Source organism: Solea solea, chromosome 5 (assembly GCF_958295425.1).
Source record: "Solea solea chromosome 5, fSolSol10.1, whole genome shotgun sequence".
NCBI lineage: Eukaryota > Metazoa > Chordata > Actinopteri > Pleuronectiformes > Soleidae > Solea > Solea solea.
Genome location: NC_081138.1, coordinates 23,351,542 through 23,374,809, shown reverse-complemented (window position 1 = coordinate 23,374,809; position 23,268 = coordinate 23,351,542). Strand labels below are relative to the sequence as shown.

The following is a 23,268-nucleotide window of genomic DNA, read 5'->3' as shown; positions in this document are numbered from 1 at the left end:
AGCTCTACAGCTCCACATAGAAAACTGACGGCGACCTGGTGATCCACATTAACAAATCGACAACCACCTCTAATCTTTTTGGTGGATTCATGTATGTTTACATATATATATTTATATATAGGCTTCATATAGTTTCCTACCAAGATGGCCTGCAGATATACTTTTTAAAAAATGTACATTATCAAAAAAACAAAAAAAACAATAAAAAAAACAACTTTTTTAAAACACACACACTCAGGATTCAGGGATTTCTGAAGATGAGAGAAGTGTACTCAGGTAGATGGTCGTCGGTAGATACCTTTTTTTTGTGTGTGTGTGTGTGTGGCCGAAGTATCGATATATGAGTGCAGCAGAGACTGTATCTACTGAAGCCAATGCTTCATTAAAACACTGACAGGTGATTGCATCATGATATGTAACTTTAAAATGGGAAAATAAAACACAACCAAAGAGATTTAGTCAGAATAAATATTGCTTCTTACATAACCAATAAATCTAATAATATCCACTCTTTTTTTTTTTTTTCTTGTTAAATCTCTATAATATTTCTGTTTTTTGGCAATCCCGCGTCAGTGTTGAACAGTTCTTGTTCAGATAACCTCTATAAAATTTCATAGAACTCTATACAAATCTTTAAAAATACTGTGCTTTTCTACCCCCTCTTGACACGCCACGGTTTGTTTTTAAAATAACGCTCAAACAGGAACAGGATTGTAGCAGCATTGTCCTGCGCCGGCCTCCATACGTCTCATGTTCACAGAACATTTGTCTCCTCAGAAAAGCTGCGGAGTGTGATAGCCTCGCGACGGTATATTCACGACCTCCACGCAGATCCAGATGTTGCGGCTTCAACACGTGAGGTGTGCGCTGACAGAAAGAGAAGCTCGTGCAGGTTGTGGAGGGAGGAGCAGTGAGCTGTTTTAAGGCCGTCTCTGCAGGATGATGGGGTGGATCTGACCAGTGCTTTGGTCACTATACGTCAGCTCTGGCAGTTATAAGTGAACCTTGATAGTTGATAGTTATCTTTCTTGTTTCCTTCAGTCTAAACATTTGAATAGAGCTATACATATGATCAAATAGACATTTTCAATTCCTCTTATATACACATTTCAACACATACTGCACGTCTACTTATTACCAGCTTTTTATCGTTACTAAGGGAAAGACTCACAAGCATTTCCAGCTTTATAAATGCTGATTTAGTTAAAAGTTGGCCCATTATGTCAAACTTTAAAGGTCCAGTGTGTAACATTTAGGAGGGTTTATGGGCAAAATTTGAATATCCAATCCATAAGTATGTTTGAGTAAGTGTATAATTACTGTAAAATAAAACTGGTTTGGTTTTATAAATAAGTAAGGGCCTTGCTTTACGGAGGCTGCCGTCTTACGACACCATAGCCGTGTTTTCATCATGGCACAGTTCGGTGCAGTTTGGAACGGTAAAGCCCTCGGTCAGGCTTGTGTTTCGACTGAAAACAGTACCTTTACTCGGTAAGCACGGTGCCCTATAGCCGTGTCATCGAGATACATAGCGTGGTGCTGTACCGGTGTGGTGACAACGGACAACAGTGGAGCATCTCTTTTTTCTTCTGCTCGGTTTGTGACTGTTTGTCTCAACAAAACATCAAGCTTTCTGACTGTCGCGTGTCTAGCTCCACCGGTACCATACCATTCCTCAGGGTGCCAAAAAATTGAATGGTTGGGGCCAGTTATTTTGGTACCGTTCCTCATGGAAACGCAAATAAATCCATAACGTACCGCACCGCACCGAACTGTACCACTTGTGTTTCTACGGCAGGATGTGTGTTCTGAAGTGGCAGCTGAATGTGCAAATGAAGAACGGCTCCGCCCACAAAAACCCAATGCATAAAGCAACAAAGAAGAAGGAGGAAATGGCAGAGAGAGAGAGAGAGAGACAGAGAGTGGAAGAGTGGAGAGTGTTATGAAAGAGTGTTTACATCCTTTCTAGTATGCGAAGGCCACCGTAGTTCCCTGACGTGCTTGGAAAAGGGAGGTGTGAGCAGAGGAGTCCTCCATTTGTTGTGTCACCTAATTCATACACACTGGACCTTTAAATGCTTTAAATGTCGTGTCTGCTGCGACACGAGATAAGAACATGGGACTCATCAGATCACAGCTGGGTTTTATCCCTTTACTTAATCTGGCCCCCCCCCCCCCGATGATGAACATGTGCCACATTATCAGGTCATTGTCCGGTTGTTTGTCACACAGTGGATCGAGGGCAGGAGAAGGAATGTGGAGCTGCAGATTCTCCGTCTGCTCTGACATCACAGCATGACTTCACATCAGCCTGATGACAGTTGTAAAAACAGAAATTCATAATAATAATAATAACAATAATAATAATAATACTACTAACAATTCATCAAATGCTAATGAGTGAAGCAGCCGTGTTAGCGCAGCACTACATCTCCACTCCTCTTCACTGCTTTGTGGTTCAGTCGCTGTTTGGATCCAGATTTGCTTGTTATAACAAATCTCTAATTAAATCTCTACTATTAGCAAAGAACAATGTACAAAATATTCAGGTCGTCATTTAGATACATCTAAAATATGAGATTTCTCGAGTAAAACTTGAATTTAGCTTGCTCAAATTGTGTCATTCAAACCGAAACCTGCTGAAGTTAGGTGGAATAACATTTTATTCAATTTAGGGCTGCAACGATTAATCAATTACTAAATTAATCTGCAACTATTTTGATAATCAATATTGGTTTGAAGTTTTTTTTTTTTTTTTCAATAATTAAAACATGTTTTCAGATTTTTCAGCTTCCTGAAAGTGAATATTTACTGGTTTCTTTGCATCATATAACAAATAAATCTTTAAAACTGCATCATTTTGGTTTGTGGACAAAACAAGACATTCGACAACATCATCATTTCCAGGGTTGGTAAACAATGATTAAAATATAACAATATTTTCTGACATACAAACAAGCACTTGATTAATCGATAAACAAAACTGTTAGTTGCAGCCCTAAATTCAATTCACTCATTCACGTTTGAAATAGATGAGAAGATCAACGCCACTTTCATATCTGTGTGTTACGTCACCTTCAAATGGGAAAGTAAAAAATATTGTAACGTTTTCTTGTACAGAGATTGGAAATGTCAGGCGGTTATTAGCATAGCTTAGCTCAACAACAGGGAGTGGACGTTGACTGTCACACAAAATCTGAAGCTTATTTATTAGTAGATGAACATAAATAAACGATGGGATTTAAAGTGTGGAAGCAGCGATGCTAGCGCTAAACTACGCTAAGCTACGCTAACTGACTACATGTAAGATAATCATGTGATTACATGTAAGATGCCCTAAGGTTTATAAAGATTCCAAGATAAATTTAAAACTTTTTAAGTTTTTTAAGTTTCATGTCCATACTGGCAAAAAAGTATGAATCATATTAAGGGAAATTGTCCCAAAATGTAGGTACATTTTATTAATCAATTAACATAACTACACAGAACTCTGTGAGTAATTTCCCCGAAATTGAAATATGTTGCATAAAAATGTTATCACTCAATAAAAGTAAATAGTTTTATTTAAGACCTGGCAAAACTGTATTTAAGACTTTTTAAATCCCTGTTCTTAAGACCATAATAAAATACATTTAAAACACACAGTAGGTTTAAAGCAGATTGATTATTTATATCCCAAATTCCAGTGTCCACTGCTGCTTTTAATTGTTTTGCAGTTGTTTCAACCTGCATTAAATGTAAATTTTCCTTCACTTTAATATACTTTAACAATACATTAGTCTTGGAATAAAACATAGTAAACTCTTTCTGAATTTCTTATTTTCAAACCACATTCTCTTACTACAGATGGTTCTGAATATGGTGTTGATCTTCTCATCAGAGCGCGAATGAGTGAAAGTGGCAAAATGTTGCTTTTTCTTCTTTCTTTCTTTCTTGTTTTTTACTTGAAACACAAAATTAAGTCGCTTCCTCAAAAAATACCTTGACTTCCGTCTCATACACCTACGATGGGGCCATGTTTACTGGTGTTGATCTACTAATGATGAAGTGGAAGAATCAAGTACAAAAGGATAGAACAGCTCTAGTTTCCCTTCACTGTGGCCTTTATAGCAAATCCATGGGAAATGAACTCAACACACACGCAAACCATGTCTGGGCACACACACACGCAGGCACACACAAGCCAAAGAGAGGATGAGGATGCCCGATGAATTCAGACCATTTCAAGGTTTCAAGATTATTTTTGTCTGTCCATCTTGTCCCTCACATCCTCACCACCTCAGATGTTCTGCATCAGTGAGCCTCACCTGGTAGTGACAGTGTGTTGTCTTAGTGTGTGGCCCTGTGCATAAAGAGTGTGTGCGTGTGTGTGTGCATGGACACAAGATATGCTTCAGTATTTGTATAAACATGTCAGCTAATGTTTTTGTTTTTTTTACTTTGACACAAACAAGTGAAAAGCAAGAAAAAAAAATGAGTCTATCTCCATTTTTTTGTCTCTACAACTTTAGATGCAACCAGAAATATAACTCCGGCAGGACTCTAGTGAAGAAATATTATTCTCTGAACAAATTCTAGCAAAGATAGAAAAGGAGCAACGACCAGCTCAGCTGGTTTTTCATGCACCCACACTGGGGCATATGGAAAAAGTCTTTAGTATTCCAAAGCAGTCGGGTGAGAGCACAAGTCTGTGTGTGAAATAAACTTCCAGACGAGTGTTTGAGGACAAACTATTCCAGAGTGTTTCGTCTTCTGGACAGTCCTCTGCTTTCGCTCTCTCCACGACATGACGTAGCTCCCCCTTCAGTTTCTCCAGACATCCCATAATCCCGATGCTCAGATCGCAGGGAGGGAAGAAGAGGATGGACGAGACTGGAGCACTGAGATGAGGGTGACAACGTAGGATGAGAGAGGACAAAAAACGGTAAGAGGCAGCATCAACTTGGACAAAACTTCTACCCAGATCCAGGACTTGAGATTATGTTGATGAAGAGATCGGTTAAAGTGAAGGGAAACCTCTGTCTCCTTGGCCCTGACTCTGTACGTCATCACCCCGTCTCCTCGGGGCTTATCTGTCCTGCAGCAGCTTGAGGGCCCGCTCGATGTTCATGCGGTGTCCCACCCTTGTCACGCCCAGGTCTATCAGGTCCTCCTTCTGCAGTGAGGGCAGATGAGCACCCTCGATCTCATTGTCCAGGAAAGCGTCCCGGTGCTCTCCCAGGTTGAGGCTCTCCAGCCAGTCTGCCACGTCGTGTTTGCTCCACAGCTCCATGGGTTTGGAGGCGAAGGGTTTGCCCGAGGCTGCCACGGCCTGCATCAGCGTGAGCGGCGAAGGGGAGCGCGAGCTGCCGCTGCCACCGCACGAGGAGCTGAGGCTGTAGCCGCCGCCGCTGCCCATGGGTGGAGTGGGCAGGCCGAAGACATCTGTGAGGGTGGGCGACACGGAGGGCGGCAGTGAGGAGCAGGGGGTGAGGGAGGAGGCGGAGTCTGGGGGGCTGCAGGGGTGCGGCTGGGACGGGAGGCTGCTGGGTGGCGTGGAGGCGAGGGCGGCAGCAGCGGCAGCGTGATTACGCATTCCTGAGTCTTCTGGGGGAGGCCTGAGGGGAGGAGAGAGGAGACGACAGGTGAGTCAGGGTCAGACAAACATCAAGCACTTCTGTATGTAATAGTGGTCAGTATTCATAATGTTGCCTTGTATGTAATATATATTTTACACAATTTTTTTATGGATTGTTTCTTTAAATTCTTCATTTTTTTTTTTTTTTTATTCTTATTATTGATGTTGTTGGTGGTGATGCACATACTGGATATTTGCTGCATTACTCTTTGTCTGGAGAAAGGCCCAAAATGTCAACTTCTCGTTGATAAAGAGGTTTTTTGTCATTACTTCGGGTCAACTTGTTTTTCTTCTATAAGCATTCTTCTGTGTAATTTATGTTATAACAATAACTGTGTATTATGTTTGCACTGCTAAACACGCCAGAGGGTGAAGGACATTCTCTTCCATGTTGTGCGTGTTTTGCTGCTGTTATCAACTGCTTGATAAAGGAAACATAAATTATTAACACGTGCGTTAACCCGGTGTTTACCGGGAGTATGTTTGGTGGAGGAATTGAATGGTGTAGTAACGTAGAATGGACAGTAGGTGGCATGACTTGCTTTACAGAATGTTGGTGACAAAGGTGCAGCCAGCAGCTGATGGAAGAGAACTCATGTTCATCATCTGTCTCTGTACTATCATGTTTGTTTTGTGGGATTCTGTCACACTTTAAACCAGTCGCCACACAGACGGAGCCTACTAATGACCTCTGTGACCCCTGCAGTGTGGAATATAGTAAATTCAAATTAAAAATCGAAATACATTTACCAAAATTGGAACAAAACATTAGTCAGATTTTAAGTAAGTATGCCATCATCCCTTTTTCAGTTTCTTCAGGTCAGTTTAGAGAATCTCGGGATATTCTGGGAGTCAGGGGTAGAAAAGTTGGAGAACCACTAATCTGTGAAATAGGCATGGGGCAGTGTGAGATTCCAACGATATAATAATCTTTACTGCAATTAAAGATGACCCATTAGTGGATTAACTGCTGTTATTAACTAATCGACAATGTGTCTTTCCTTCTGTCCGTCAGTGGGCAGACAGACGGAAAGAGGAGAGCACAGCTGCAGCCATGATGTTACTCCATCCTCGAGGATCACTGCTCATCAATGACAGAACTCTGTGGATGTAAACCATGTTGATTGGCAAAAAGCGAATGCACCACATATCTGTGAAGAACTGCGTCATCACAGAGAGCGTTTCTCTGCAGCCTGACTCAACAACACGACGTATGATGTATAATGCATGAAAACTATTCCTATGAAAATGTATTCCTAACGATTAGCCGACTGTTAATTAAAGCCTGCCTAAAGACACATGAACGCTGTAACCGGTTTTCAATGTTTTAGTCTTGAGGATGCACAGACTAGACGATCCAGAGTCACCAAACACTCAGGGAGGAGATCTCACAGAAACCAGCATGGTCGTCTTCATCAGTTAATATACTGATTATTGTGAGGTTCTCTGCTCACGCCCCAATCGCTGTTCAGTCGTGAATATCATCCAATAACGTTAAAATCGCGTCTGTTACTCGAGGATAATTTGGCCTAAATCGGAAGGCACCTATGATTGTCAGAAGGGCCAGATCAGGACCAAAATCTGGCCAATTATCCTCTTGTGTGGGGCAGACTTAACTCACTCAACTAACAGTTAAGGAAAATGCCGGTCATTTGCAATCCTAATTGTGGTTACAGCTCTAAAATATCACCTCCTTCGACCTTCGTACCATTGAAAACACAGCTGACTGACCCAACCTATGACAGAAAAGTTTAATACACACTGAAAAATGGCTTGTGCAAATTGTCAAATTTGTTTGAGTTTAAACTAACGGATATCATTACATTTGGGGGAAAAAACACAACAAAAAAAATTGCAAACATTTGTGTGTGTGTGTGTGTGTGTGTGTGTGTGTGTGTAAGCAAATGTACAGATTTGTCTTTTATCTGAAAACAACAACAGCAACAGAGAACAGCTGGATCCCCTTTACTCCTGCACGAGTCGATGGCTGTGTGGGACGACGCTGTCGCCGCTCTGACAGGGCTCATGTTAACGTTGTCATCACAACATTTTTTTTACAACTGAAATGAGTCAGTCATTAAGCGTTGCTGAAAACAGGTCACACCACGACAATCAGATGTATGTGTGATAGAGAGAGAGAGCGAGAGAGGGAGAGAGACGTCACCCTCACATTACTTGAAGCTCCAGATGGAGGCGGGGAAATGTGATCAGTAACACACAGATACCCCCAAGCACTCCAACACAAACACACAAACAGCAAACCATGCATGTATGTTCACACCTTCCTTCAACTTCCCCTGAGGAGTCTGTTCCCTGTCGAGAAACACGTCAAAGATTCTGTTTATACTGGACTGACTGATGGGAGAACTACAGTGAGGGCGGAATCCAGGCCACGTCTGACCTCCTCGCTCCCAAAATGACTTTTCCCACTAGCAGCGATGTGCTACGTGCAGCCTAGATACCGCTCTCTCTCCTTCTGCTGACATATGGAACAGCCTGAGGGGAAGTGAAGGGGACTAAGGGGGTCGTTCTGTTAAAATGGAACTGGGCCATTGTTTACAGCTCGGCCGGGCAGTGCAACAAACTTACAGTTTCCACTTTCTCAGTCAGCACCGGCTTTTCCACAGGACGTCGTGTGGAATGGATGAGACAGAGACAAAGGGGCGACATGAGACGTGTGATAAGCGGCATGTAAAGACACACAAAGCACACACAGGATAAAAGAAAAGAACAGATGGAAAAACAGAGCATACTCATGAAGCAATGAGTCCCTGCCATCTGGCTCTACCAAAGCAAGTTTTTCAACATTCAATATGATATTTTTATGCAATGACAGTTTAAACTGAGATGACTGCACTAAAAAGGAAGATGTTCCTGTTACAGGACTTAAACTGATGTGAAAACTGTGAAATTGCCTGTTAGGACTAATTAGAACAGCGCCTCGTTTAGCTGCTCTGACCTTATTATCTTTCCTTCCCAGCGAACAAGAGCCTCATGTCATAAAGAGGACATGCTTCCACAATCTCTCATGCCAATCACAAAGCATCACATTTGGCGACATGTCTTCGTCCTTCTACATGCAATATGGTAATCGATACGCCAGGGCAAATATAGATAATTTAATTAACAAATGAAGGCGATCTAAAGCAAACAGTCCCTGCCAGTTTCATTCAACTGGTGTCACCACTTCATGTCTCCTCATGGTGATTGTCTTGCAATATACGGATTGTTGTATCGTGACATTATTGGTATCGTGGACCATTGATTATGGTGATGTTCTGTACGTGAATGCCTCTGAAAACTGTTTATCACTGTGCTTTAAGGTTTACTACAGGTTGTAGTCTCCTCATTCATCATTGTGATTTGTATGCCAACGCTCAGTGGCCTTCTTTGAGTATACAAAGGTTTCACTCACAGGATGACACTGATTTATAAGTCTCTTCTTGGCTTCTTCCGTCTTATTTATGCTCTCTGCTACAAAGAACTAACAGCATTCTGTTCTCATGGCATTTATCACTTGATTGTTCCCAGAGTTCGGACTGAATTGGGGAAATGAGAATTCAGTTTTTTAAGCTTCCTCTTACTCTTAGGGACGACTAACAGTGACTGATCTGTGGGGCAAGACCATGAAGACATTTAAAAACAAATAAAATCATTTTGAAACTCAATCCGGAAAAGTGCTTTTGTTTTTCCGTATGTCGTTCTGAACCAACTGTAATCGAGCAAGGGACTTCAGACTAAGCCCGACATAGTCAATAAAGTAGCGTATCACAAACTGAATATATCTCATCCTCAACGTGTCACATCCTGAACGTACCATAACTTAATATCAAGTCCTTGCACAGACCTCACTCCACCATTGACTCTACAACCACATTCTGATCCTTAAACAGCCCTTTGAATGTCTGTGAGACAGTGAGGAACCATCATCCCTGTCCTTACTTTTACCATCCTCCCATAGTCAAACTGGTCCATGCAAAAATAGAAGGACAAGCACACACATAAGTAACTTTGGCACGTGTCCCTCACTGGCCTTCAGCTCAGCGCAGGAACGAGGCTTGTTCTGCATCAGCTGAGCAGAGAGAAAAGTGATGCAGCGCTATTGATATCAGTAGTGGGAGACCTCGCCACGCCCACACATCGCAACACTCACTGCTTCTCTGCGAGCACACACCAGCTCACACATACAGGGTCGCACTTGTTGGCATGCATGCACACGCTGCCTTTATTTATAGAAGCGCACACGCACGCACACGCACGCACACGCACTGACTCTGCTCTGCTGGGTTACATAATCATGGCCTACTAAAGCAGCGCAGCACGTGATCTGCTGGAGATGATGTTGAACTCTGCTGAGGGTTAGATCTGCCATCCTCAATTCATCTCACACATGCATGCACGCATGAACACACGTATGCACACCAATGCGCACACACACACACACACACACACATACACACACACAAACACCCCTCCCCTGACTCAGATTGACATCACTGCAGGCCTAGAGACTGCTCTCATCAGCTGGTTGCTAGGCAACCCTTTCGTCCACGGGCACAACCAACGCACGTTTAATCTGGGAGGCTAAAATAGAATGAAAGAACAAAGACGGGAAATAAAACTCAAATGACCAAAGAAAAAAATCTGATGGTGCTGATTGTAACATACAGTAACACCAAGTATGTGTGTGTGTGTGTGTGTGTGTGTTCTTTCTCTGTGACCATCTGTTTGATGGTCACAGTGGGGGTGCCACCTTTACTCGCCACAGGCCTTCATCGACAGGGCGCTCTAACCCTAACTCCCCATCCATAATCTCTCTCTGACGTGTGAATCACACACACAGATGCTTCAGAGGAACAATGGAGGCGACCAGATTACAAGCAAACATGATGTTCAGCTTCGCAGTAATTCAATTCAGCTCAATTTTACAAGTTCAGCGACAAATCACATCTCTCTTGAGCAGAGAGCAACTCCTCTTTGTGGAGTTCTGGCTCCTAATCTAAAAAGCGTTGTGGGATACTAGAAAGGTTTCTCCTAGACCAGGGCTCTGAAACTCAAATGACATGGCCCAGACTGGTTTGGTCAGCAGGGGGCCGTCGAGAGAAAAATAAAGCCAAATTTCTTGGGGAAAAAAGGCAATATTAGGTTAAAATGATATGGCAATATTTTATCATGACAATATTCATGATGATGTTTCACATTATTTTGAACATTTTCCAAAGGTAGGAAATAAGGAAATAGGAAATAGGAAATAAAACAATATAAGGTGACGTTCAGAACCGAACGAAAAACTGTGATTATTATTCCAAACACAGCTGTTCTGATCACACGTAAGCAGCACAGGGAGAGGGAAAAAAAGTCAAAGAATGTGCCATGTTTCTAAAGACTCACAACATCACATAGCAGTTAAAAGTTAAGTTACAATAAGAGGAAACCAGAAATCTCGACTTCACCACTGAACGGACACACAGGTGCCACCAGCACTGAGCCACAACACTGACAGCAGCAAAGCAGAGATAAAGAAAGATAACTGGAAGATAAAGAAAACAGGTAGATCCTTTCATGTTAAAGAGTACCAGGGCTCATGTGTCGACAGGCAGGAAGACAGTTTATTACTTATAAAATAGATAACAATGGTCTGTGTCCTTCTGCTTTTATGCACAGGCACTGACTGCATCTTCTTAAACAGGGAGAGGTGGGTCTGATCAGCGAAGGTGTTAAATAAACCTGCAAAATTGAGAAAGAAAATTGATAGAAACGGGATATATTTTTGCCATATCGCCCTTTACTGCATGGAAAAAAGACAACCACAAAAAGCCCCACAAAATATAAACCCTTTATATCATATGACTGCTTCACAAAGCTGTGAAGAAAGATGTGCACCAAACTCATCGTGTGACGAGAGCGTAAGTGACGGCTACAGCTGTCTGCAGTCTGGACATTTTTTTTTTAATAAAAGTAGAAAAAAAGAAAAACAGCTGAATATACATACACTTTTCCCCTACATACTGTATGTGAATAAAAGGAAGCAGCAAATGAGTCATATTTTGATTTATGTCTTGCTTTCTGGGGCAAAATACTTGTGACACAGTTGGCAATCTCTGCATCTCTTTTCAGGTTGCTTTTCAGCATAGGCAGAATCAATGCTGGAAGTTCTACTATGTGTGCAGCTGCTTAGTCAAACAGCCAATAAGGAAAACCCTCTCTATCTCTGAACGCTCCATGTGATTTGTCAAAATATCCTTGCACGGGCCAGACTTCGCCCAAGACTGGGAACACATCAAGGTGCAGAGGTCTGGATCTCTCTCAGATTACTTGATTGAGATTAAACCGAAAGTTTATTGTAGAATAATTAATCAACAACCACAAATATATGCTGCCTACTTATACTTTTTAAATGAGCTGCAGTATTTTAATATTTCCTCATTGGTTGGAACCTCATGTAACAAATGACAGTGACCTAAACATAATGAACAACACTGGGACTGCGGCCTTAGCATAATGTCAAAGCAGCAAAAGGAACCTACCTGCAAAGATGGGAGACACAGAGGAGCATGAAGAAAGAGGAGGTGAAGGAAATGGAGATGAGGATGGAGGCATGAGCTGAAAATGAGATGAGTACAAGGTGTAAAAGGTCAACAGGCATGACTTTCAACTTCAGAGGATGAAAATGAGGATAATATGATAGTTCAAGCGTGAAGGCGGGTACACAGAGCCGAACGTAAGCAGGTGCTGGACACCTCACTGTAATTACCACAAATGGACATCACTGCGTTGATCCAACATTGATCCAACACTGAAGGCAGTAGCTTTCAGAAGAATCAACATTTTTCCTCCACTGTCTATACCTCTGATGAGCGATGAGAGCATTCATTTAACATGTATGAGAGCTGTGAATTTAATTATTCATCGTGCTTTTCATTTCCAACTCATACCAGGGAAATGACGAGTTTAAAAAAACATGAGCTGAGCTGATTCAGGTGGAGGGTCCATCAAAGCGTTGTACCGGTTACCGCAAATGTGAGCCCCGCACCTTCGGAGTGATCAAAACATGTGGCTAAACAGGAAATCAATCTTACTCTACCCAATGAACCATCACTAACACATCACGAGCTGTCAAACTGTAAACGATTGTGTTGACCTTATTTATAGCCTGCAGCAACCGGTTCTTTGTGCGTCCATCCAAGTAAACATTCAGTTTACTCCAGGATACACAGACTATATGAAAAGAGGCTGCCAAAAAAGATAAGGCCTTTATTTAAATCATTTTTACTTCTGTTGTCAAAGAAAAAGTTTTTCACATTACCACTGACACATGGTCGGTCATGGCTTTAAGTGTTTGTCTTGAGGGAAGGTCTGACAATGGGACTAATCTCTTCAAATAGGCAGAGACCACCAAAAATGTTGCTCTGTAAAATCCATATTAACACCTATGGCTTTAGTCTGCTATACCAACCATTGTACAACACTATGTGGGATATGGATGTGCTCCCTGATCATTGGCATAGTTAAAGGAAACCAACATCAGTTCATATTTTCTTTAATTAAATAATACTAAAAATATCTTTTTACAGACCTACAGTATGTCAAAACCTGTATTCACCAACAATACACTGTACTGTATATACTGTGTATATAATGCTATGACTGTTACTGAGAAAATCAACATCCAAATCAAGTTTTATAGCATTTGCCCATAAAGCCCCTTTGCTCCACTTTCCTCATCACAAGGTGGTGGTTATTATGATGAATTATTCTCACATAACAATGTAATCTTTGTAATACTTTAATGAATCACAGCTATTACCTAACATTACCAGCACCAACACTGGGCCAGTGTGACCACTTACAAAAACAACACCCACAAATTTAGTTTCATGTTTGACGATCTTAAAACTGTAAGTATTTGTATTATAACAGCTAAAACACTACCTGTAACACAAAGACTTTTTGTTCTTATTGCCCAACACCGCACCGATGCTTTGAATATTTGCCGATAGTTCTCACTGAAGCTCTAAAATATACCCCACACACAACTCGGAACAAACCAGGTGAGCTGTAACAACCTCCTAACCAAACAATAACACATATAGAGGCAGATATTTACCCTCATTTAAGATGTTAATCCACTGCAATGTGCATCTGTAAACCTGACATGGTATGTACAAACAATACTGCACATGGTTAAAACCCTTAAGTAAGTAAGTAAGCACAATGACATGTGTGCTGATTATGCAATAAACTTCAGGCTTGGTATATCTGATGTAAAATGAAGAGGCACAACATGCAGTATCTGCGACCTGTCACAGTTAAATCTTCGATTGCAAACATCCCCATAGTCCCTAAAAAAACTGGTGACACTTTCTCTTTATGATACATATCAGGGCACCTTAAAAAAGAAAAACCAAGCTATCAGTTCGACCACTATGTCTAAAAGAGAATATTTCCTGTCTTAAATACATAACCACTGACTAGTCAAGTACTGCTTACTACAATAGATGTACTCATTGTGGTTGCTTGAGTATAATGCTTCAAAAAGACATGACAAAAAAAAGAAGAGAAGTAAAAGAAAAAGAAAGTTTGGAAATAAGGACTGACTTATCACCTACCTTGTGCCAAAACCTCCCCTGGTCCCAGTAGGGGAATCAAGGCTCTCTCCTGGCTTGGATGGCCTGTCGCGATTCATTTGCTGCAGAATAGAACTCAGTTCAGTAATAATGGTGTTTTTGTTGTCCGGTGTAGATGGGGGGCTGCACAGCTCAGGGGGCTGATCGCCCCACAGCTTGGATGTCCTTTGAGTGGGAGTCCTAGGAGGTTCAGCAGATGACGGTGGAGGCGCCTGAGGTGGTGAACCATAGGATTCTGGGGGCTCTTCAATGAGAGCATCATGGTAAAGTGATGTTCTGTTGATGACAGACTTGCCCTTGGGTTTGGGTGGCACAGGAGGCCGATCCACCAGGAAGGCATGTCCATCTGCGGTGGCATAGAGGCTCTCCAGAGCGCTGTCACAAAAGCCTCCTTCTGAAGATAGGGTGGAGATGCTGGAAACTGTGCTGGTGGTCTCCATGTGCTGAGGATCCCCACTACTGCGACTGTCTACTTCTTCAATGCCCGAGTCACCCACCCCTGACTCTGGGTCAGGTGGAGGAGGAGGATATGAGGGGGGCATACTGTTTGCCATACGTTTGTCAGTTACAGGTGGCGGGGCGTGTGCATGATATGGAGGTAATAAAGGTCCTCCATTCCGTCTCTGCTGCTTAAGCAACTCTGCAATGGCACTGGCCTGGTCATCAGGAATGTCAATACTGTTGGCAAACTCCAGTGGAGGAGGAAGGGGCTCAGTAAATTCAAATTCCTCATCGATATCAACAGAGGCCAGAGGGGGTGGAGGGATGCGGAATGGCAGCTTTACTGGTTCTTCCATGGATTCACCTAATGGAATGCTCCTCCGCGATGAAGGTGGCTGGGGATTTGAGGAGAATGTTGAAGGATTGTGAGGATCAGGTTGGTTGGGGTCCTTCAGCTCAGATGGCCTGTTGCTGTCCTGCCCCTCCACCTCTGGGCTGTTAGCCTTGTTGCTCGCTTCTGTGCTGGTGTGGACCATTAATAACCCGGCTGATTTGAGTTGTGATGTGTCTGTCACATCTGCTGGTGCACTTTTTCTCTCCTCAACAGCTTTATGCTGCCGCTCTTCCCTTGCGCCATCAGACTCATACTTCTGTTCTGTCATCTGCCTCCGCAGGCCGCCTCGGCCTGGTCGCCCCATGGTTGCTGAGGAAATTGCAGCAAAACTTGTCTCAATCCCAGAGCGTAGTTTGGTGTCGATAAAAAGAGGTTGGTTGAGGTCTGGTTTGTGGCTTGACTGAATTGGAAGGGACTGTGCTTCGTGTTTTGGGGTTTGCTGAACCTGAGGAGGATTTTGTGGCTGATTCTGAGGATTGTTCTGTTGTTCCTTCATGGCCCGGTCACGAGCTGCCAGAGCAAGGGCTAAAGGAGAATTTGGATCCAAGGGTTTGCCAGTTACAGGGTGGAGGTAGGTTCCATTGGCCCTGTAGTGGCTCTTAGGAGTGGCTGGGAGACTAACAGGGCTATCCAAGTTGGGACACTGGCCTGTTCTGGTGTTAAGAGGTTCCCGTACAACTGTTGGCTCAGGAGTATTAAAATCAGTCATGTTTCCACTACCACCCCCAACAGGACGACCAAGTCTTTCTGTGGGAGGGGCCAATATCCTTCGAAGTCGCTCATCGCTACTGAACATGCCTTCATCGATGGACTTTGACTGGCGCAGGCGAGGGGTTGGTGCTGGACTACTAAATTCATCATCCCCAATGTCTATTGACTGGAAGGCAATTGAGCTCTTTCTTGCCTCTAGTCTTTTCTCTCTGTCCCGTACTGCCCCAGCAATAGCAGCAGCAAAAGGGTTGCTTAAAGAGTGAAGTGTGTCTTCAGGACGCAGACCTCCACTTCCACTAACAGTGGGCGTAAGAGATGGGTGTTCAGGGGTGGTGGGCTCAATCTCCATACTGCTACCCTGGCTGCTCTTGCCACTGCTGCTGGTGGAAGGCTCCTTGACAATGATTGTGGGTATGGGGATGGATGAGCATGTTCGTTCTACAGGTGTAGTAGGCATGGAAACTGGGCCTGAGGGGCTTGCTGGCATGTGACACGTTTTCTCTGGACTGTCCTCAACATTGGACTGCTTTACTAGCATGCCCTTCCTTCGAGCTGGTTTTGCTGGCACATACAGATTCTTATTACCCACCTCAGAGTAAGGGTTCTCAGGCACTGGTGTGCGACCTCGAGTACGTGGGCTCTCAAACTGCTCGGAGCTCTGGCGAAAATAGCCACGCCTCAACGTACCAACATCTGTGTTTCGGCTAATGGTCGTCACTGCATTGGGTGAGTTCTGAAGGAAGCTGGGTCTTGTGGTGCCGTAGCCTTTGCCTGTAGGGCCAGGAGTTGAGTTGTAGGCAGGTGGTGAAGGGGGTGAAATGGCTGGGGGAGGAGGGATGTCCTCTGAGGTGTCAGGCATAGAGAGGCTGCGGGAGAACTTGAGTAGGGGAGGCGTGAGGAATCCCTGTTCTTCTGAACCTTGAAGAAATGGAGCGGAAAGAAAATGATGTAAGGACCTGGGGGAGACGGCCATATTTTTTTTTTCTATTTCCAGAATGACCTCTTATTCTTCAGTTAATGTCTGGTTTATTGAAGTGCCTTTCCCTAACTCATTAATCCAAGTCGATGTTTCTGAAATTTGTCAAAGGCTGAGCGAATGAGACAAGTAAACAACTATAACATGTATCCTGCTACAAGTTCATTTGAGCAGTTACTTCACCAATCGAAGGTTTCACAGCAGAAATAAGAACAATAATAAACACATATATTAAAGGCCCTTAAATCAAATAATTTCAGCAGCAGTGAATATTCTAAAAGGGTCATGTAATCTTGATTACTACGATATTAATTAAAAGACAAAAAAGGGTTGGGCACATTTAGATAATGTAGAGATTTATTAAAAAAGAATCTTCAGTGTATCTAAAGAAGAGTATGTGTCCATTTATACGACTTTATTTAGCCAGTTTTATTAAGTAACATTCCTCCTTTTATTATACATGTAGTTATGTAGTGGTTCAACTGTAGAGGTTGGGGAATATGTGCCGAGGGCTGCTCGGGGCTATTACTCAATGAAGAACGCTAGTTATTTCTCAGGAAAGACCACTTCCCTTGTTTTACATTTTCCCAGCTGACCATAATACATGCTAAATGTGCTTTCGTTGCAATTATTGTGAAATATGCAGGTGTTTTTTTTTGTAATAATAATGATGGCACTGCAAATCAAAAGAGCTGTGAGTAACATTAGCCTGCACGATGTCCCTCCAGTTCAGCACTGAGAATGAGGTTTCAGCATATGCTTAATGACCTCCAATATTATCGCCTCAAAGCACACTTTGCTGACTGGATCATTCTAATTTATCTATAATTAGCTTCAATATTGCTGGAGCAAATCCACAAAGCATTAGTAGAACATTACGACAAGCTAAAAGCACAAAAAGCAGGACATGCACTTCAAGCCAAAATGACTGTATATAAATCATACCTATTGATTTTTGCTTTTTGATCGTGCCCTTCTCAGGTATCCCCAGGAAGGCTCCTGGCACAGTAGGTGGAACCACCGCTACTCCCTGGCGATCATGATACATGGACTGCAAAACATAGTTTTGTTAATGAAACATCCAGCAACACACATTTTTCATTAGCTCTTTTGTATTACAAACCTGAGAGCAACGGATTTTAGTTTGTCAGGGCGAAAAGAAGCAGTAAGACTGAAAACTCATCAACACCCTCAAATTAAAACATAAGGTTCAGTTCTGCTCACTTACGTTCATATCAGCGGCCGTAACCAAGCAGCGACTGGAGGGGCGTGGTTTGATTGTAGCGATCTTCATATCGACAGGTGAGCTCTTCTGGGCATGTGTCATCTCTTCAACTTTGTCTGCAAGACAACACGAACCCGCGTAATCCGTGAACAACATAAACGAAAAGCGTGAGTGTAGTGTGCTAGTGTGCAAAAAGCCTGTAAAGTTCTCATGGGCCAAACGCAAGCTAATCATTCACTGTGCCTCCTCCCTATGTTTCCACCCTGAGCTGCAATGAAACTGATATAGAAAACACTGAAAGACGTTTTGAGGGTGGGTGGGGTTACGAACAGGAGGACATGGACGATGAAATGCTGTGTGTCTATGTCCAGCCTGGGAAGCCGTGCAAGTTCTTTTCAAACAGCCGACTCAGCAGCACCATCCAACTTGTAGAGTCATTTCCTTATTCATTCTAAAATGAGAGATGAAGGTGAAGTTCCTCAAGTTTGCCACCAGTCTTTTTTTCCCTTTCCTTTGGGAAAGGTGTCAACGGCAAACTTGGCAGAACCGAACTTCCCTCTGGTGTGTGATGATTCATCAGATAAATAGAGTTCACCTGCAGGGTTTTGGTCAGAGAAGCTACATGCTAACCCAGACCTAGCCTCTTTGGCCCTGTTCTGACCTGGCGTCGACATCTATCCTGAGAGATCTGATCAGAAGTGGAGAACGCTCCACAACGTGACTTTTCACACCTGGGATTCGTTCAGATTATCAGACTGATTGCGCAAATCCAATTCAAATCCGACAGGACAGTTCACATTCATGACTAAAAGTGTCTTGCATCTGAATGTGACTGCCCTCTCAAACAGCATGCATGCACACTAATACCGTTTTGCATGCGTATTCAACAATGACAGAAAATGTCATACTATATGTGAGACAACTCAGAATTGATGTAGGAGACAAAATAGATGTATAACGTTGTACGATAATGATGTAACTTGTTTCACAACAGAATCAAAGTATTCGTGAATATGTGATCACTGAGTGGTCTGTGTGGTAGTGATTGGCACATATCTGATTTGAAAATAAGAATTTGATGATAACATTTCTGCGTCCACACAGGCTTGAAAAAGCTCTGATTAAAGTCAAATCAACGGGAGATAAAATCAGATAGGAGTCAATGGAATCTACAAAATCTGTCCTGGATGTGTCTCTTGTGACCACTTGTGATAATATCTTTTGTCCCCCACACTGTATGCTGTTACACACGGATGGAATTACTGTTTGACATCCTATTTTTACCAGACCGAGTGGATGGATGCACGACTCTATAGCTGTAACATTAAAAGAAAGTACATGCCTTCAAAATTTGTGACGCATTCAAGATGTTCACATCTGAACTTAGAGCTGAACACTTTTGAATCACGCAATACCGACTTGGACGCCAGGTCTGAACGGGGCCATCCTGTATCAACCCTGCATCAATGCTTTAGAAAGCTTCCATGCATTAAGGCAGTGATTACTTAGAGTGACTTGGAAAACAATCCTCTTCTTCTGCGCATCTACACACAGAGGAGAGGAGTGGGAGAGGGAGGAAAGGGGAGGAAAGGAGCATCAATGACCTTCTCTATGTTTACAGCGAAAACATACAAAATACACAAGCACAACACACACAAAACAACAACAATACATTTCCTCCAAACGTCAATTTCCTCTCTCTCTCTGCAACCTGCACAGCTACAGCATTTTGGACAACATGCAACACGGTTGCCATGGAAACCCAGGACAATCTCAGAGTAAAGCATTTCCTGGAATAAACCTCCCTCACACACAAACACGTACGCACGCACACACATACAAACACACACACAATCACATAAGCCTACAACGAAAATTGGAGAGTAGAATCAAACTAAGAAAAGAAACATGACAGTAAAGTATGTTTCATTTTTGGTCAAGTAAAGTGAACAAACATAATATTCATTTGGTCATAAAAACACACAAAAACACACACGCATGCACACTGGATTTTAAACAGAGCAGATGCAGATTGTGGGTCTTCCTGCCTTGAAACGTATAGAAAACACTCCAAGGACAGTCATTCATTCATTCATTTAATAATCGTAGGATTACTCATCATCGGAACAGGAACATACTGTATACGAGTCCAGTAAAAGAGTGGGAACGACACACAGTGGCTGCAGAGAAGCAACAGAGGAGCTTCAACATGGCTGCGTTCGACACCACCAGAACATTAAAGCATGCGACAACATTTAAAACACAAAAACGCATGCAGACGCGCCGTCAGACACGAAACGTGGCTCGACTGAAAGCCAAATGAGCTGGCCAGACAAAACGTTATAAATATGAAATCAAAGAAAAGAGCAGTGTTAGTGAATCACAGTGATGAGAGTGTGTAACATGAACCGATCACTGGAATCAAACTTAAACATGCCTACAGTAACTTACCACCTTTCTTTTTCCTTAGAGTGGCTTAGGAAACAACAGAAGAATAAAAACAAGACTCAAACCTTTTTTTTTTTTTTTCTTGGACACAAACCCTTGTGATGTTGTCTTATAATTTTGTTTCAGTCGCTGTATTTGATCCCTTACTTAAATGTGTGCTCCAGCAGCAGAAGCACATTAAAATGTAAATATGAAGACGACAGGGCAGCACTTTTACAAGTCAAACCGTATAAAGAGTGAAATGTAAATGTGCCACGTAAGCGGATCAGGAAAAACCAGCTGACCACACATGTTTCTCCTGCAACTCAAGTCGGTTCCCTCATCTGTCACTCATCCCTTTACTCGCCGTTCATCTCTCCTTTGCACAGCATTCTGTCAATCTGATACTTACTACTACACACCAGCCAAAGTATGTTTGTATCAGGGTGAAATCGCTTTGAAATAAAAAAGTTAGACAAAATCTTTTACATGTACTTAAGGCAAGGCCGTCGTCCTGTGCCACCACGTTCCTGAACAGCAGCCCGAACAGACAAACCAGACAGGGTGTACGTTTTCATGTTTTGAGGCGGAAGCTTACGATGCAAAAGAAGAAAAATGAGATTGTTCGAGTCCTTCGTTTGCTACAGTCTGCAGTCTCACCATTAGATGTCACCAATTCTTATATACTGTCCACAAATGGAACAACATATTTTTGAGGAAGCTGGGAACAGAACCGGCAGCAGAGTCTAATACAGAATTACTGTTCATGGTTTGCTCTCAGGAGAAACAGAGCCTGAGTGACAGATGCACACGAGCCACAAGTCTTAATGCGTGCTTATCCCCCTCAGTCATAAAAAAAAGCTATTTGCATCCATTCCGTCGTCTTCCGTTTATCCGGGTCGGAAGCCCAGACCGCTTTCTCCCCAGCCACTTCTGCCAGCTCCTCCAGGGGGAACCCAAGGGCCAGCCGAGAGATATAATCCCTCCAGTGTGTCCTGGGTCGGCCCCCGAGGTCTCCTCCCGGAAGAACATGCCCGAAACACCTCCAATCGTCCAGGAGGCGTCCTAGGACGGAACAGATGACGGGAACAACCTCAACTGGCTCCTCGCAACATGGCGGAGCAGTGGTTCTACTCTGAGCTCCACATTCTATCTCTTCCTACCCTCATTTGGGCCGTCTGTATTCGCACTCGTTCTTCTGTCATTACCCAAAGCTCGTGTCCATTGAAAATATTTAGAACAGCCCAGCTGAAAGAGAAATGAGGGTGAAAGGAAGAGCATCCCCGAGCTGATTTTGATGGAAATATCAATCGATAAATTTAAGCAATATTAACCACTCAAATGAACGTAGTGTCATGTATTTAACACTGAGACTATTCCATGGCATCGGTGCCAAGGAGCACAAGGCAGCTGGTTACAGGAGGATGAGATGGTTCCGTTCATTTTTAAATAATCTATTTTTTCTGACTGAAGCAGGGAAGGCAAATATTTACATACAGGAGAAAGTCAACAGATATTACAGCTGCATAATATATTTTGTTACGTTTAATGTCATCATGGCGACAAGTGCAATATTCACAGAGCAGGAAGCCTTTAATTGACCTTTAATTAAGGTCAATTGGATCAATTTGATTTGTTGCTGCTTCAGTCAAACAAAACAGTTTCCACGTAACTCCAGTTTAAGCCTCTTTCTTTGTTACTTACGTTTGTCTCCGTAAGTGACAGAACAAACAACTGATCATATTTGTTCTTAATCAGCTTCACTCGTCACTAGCGGACAACCACAACTAGAAAATGAGCGAAAAACGGGAGAAAAACACTGAAAAAAAGGAAGATTCTGTAGAAATGTAAAGGTTAAATAACATAAATTGTCATTTATGTTCATGACTGTACTCGATGTGACAATTCATCTTATTTAGATGCCTTCAAAAGCACCACAATCACTCTAGAATGACTAAATCTTTCAGATTAAGTCGATGCTCTCTTCCACCGTGTCTCTTCCTCTGCTGACTCTTATGTCTGTCACCAGGTGAGAGAATCATTGTCGTCATCACACACACACACACAAATACAAATAAAACAGAAACGTTGTCATAGTAACATTATTTGCTTGATGCAGCAGCAGCAGCAGCAGCAGCAGCTCACGTGTGCAGCGGCAAACTTTGAAGCTTGTGCGCTTCATGCATAATGAGACCGGACACAGAGAAAGAAGACGTCTTGTCTTTATGAGGCAAACGAAAGCAAACGTGCTCAAGTGATGGAGCAGCGATGTCATTCAGACACTGTGAGCCGATGGATGTTGCAGTCAGGGGTGAAATGTACAGCGGAAGGTTGCGCAGTATCAACTGCTTACCTTTATCCACTACAGAGACATTAACCAATCAAAGAGAGTAAGACACAGGAACAGGAAAAAAAGAGAGAGGTGCTGTTAGACGCCGTCATCGTCATCACGAGGAGAGTAAAAGGAAAACCAGGATGCTCTTACCAAGTTCCTCCAGTTCAGAGGTCATGGACTTGGAGCGCATTGACAGGGCAGTGGTGGGGGCTCTCTTTGGTGGTGGAGGAGCTGAGGGAAACAGAGTCAGAGTGATGTGACCAAAGTTTATTACCTGTGAGCAATGTAACTCAATGTCAACCAAGGATTTTGGTAGCCCAAGCAAGAAAATAAAAATAAAAAATTAGGGCCATACTGAACTTTAAGTATAAAGTCGCAATCTTTCTAGAAAAGTTGTTAATGAAATTGTTAAGCTGCAACTAACGATTATTTTCATAATCGACGAATCCCGTTAATTATTAATCATGTTATCAGTTGGTCCATAAAATGTTGAAAAATGTTGATCAGTGTTTTTC

At 42.7% G+C, this 23,268-nt stretch overlaps 1 protein-coding gene across 3 annotated transcripts in view; it reads right to left on the bottom strand.

Moving 5' to 3' along the window:
- Nucleotides 1-312: 312 nt before the first annotated feature.
- Nucleotides 313-23,268, bottom strand: part of LOC131459313 (SH3 and multiple ankyrin repeat domains protein 2-like) — a 145,217-nt gene continuing 122,261 nt past the window's right edge. The window contains exons 19-25 of one of the 3 annotated variants that reach the window (XM_058628983.1): nucleotides 22,904-22,984; nucleotides 20,443-20,466; nucleotides 19,497-19,535; nucleotides 17,995-18,107; nucleotides 17,712-17,817; nucleotides 14,227-16,708; nucleotides 313-5,597 (exon numbers count right to left, since the gene is read on the bottom strand). In XM_058628983.1, the coding sequence (XP_058484966.1) occupies nucleotides 5,069-5,597; nucleotides 14,227-16,708; nucleotides 17,712-17,817; nucleotides 17,995-18,107; nucleotides 19,497-19,535; nucleotides 20,443-20,466; nucleotides 22,904-22,984 (3,374 nt within the window). In that variant the 3' untranslated portion in view covers nucleotides 313-5,068. The remainder of the gene's footprint in view (nucleotides 5,598-14,226; nucleotides 16,709-17,711; nucleotides 17,818-17,994; nucleotides 18,108-19,496; nucleotides 19,536-20,442; nucleotides 20,467-22,903; nucleotides 22,985-23,268) is intronic. The other 2 variants (XM_058628985.1, XM_058628986.1) reach the window with 2 other exon arrangements.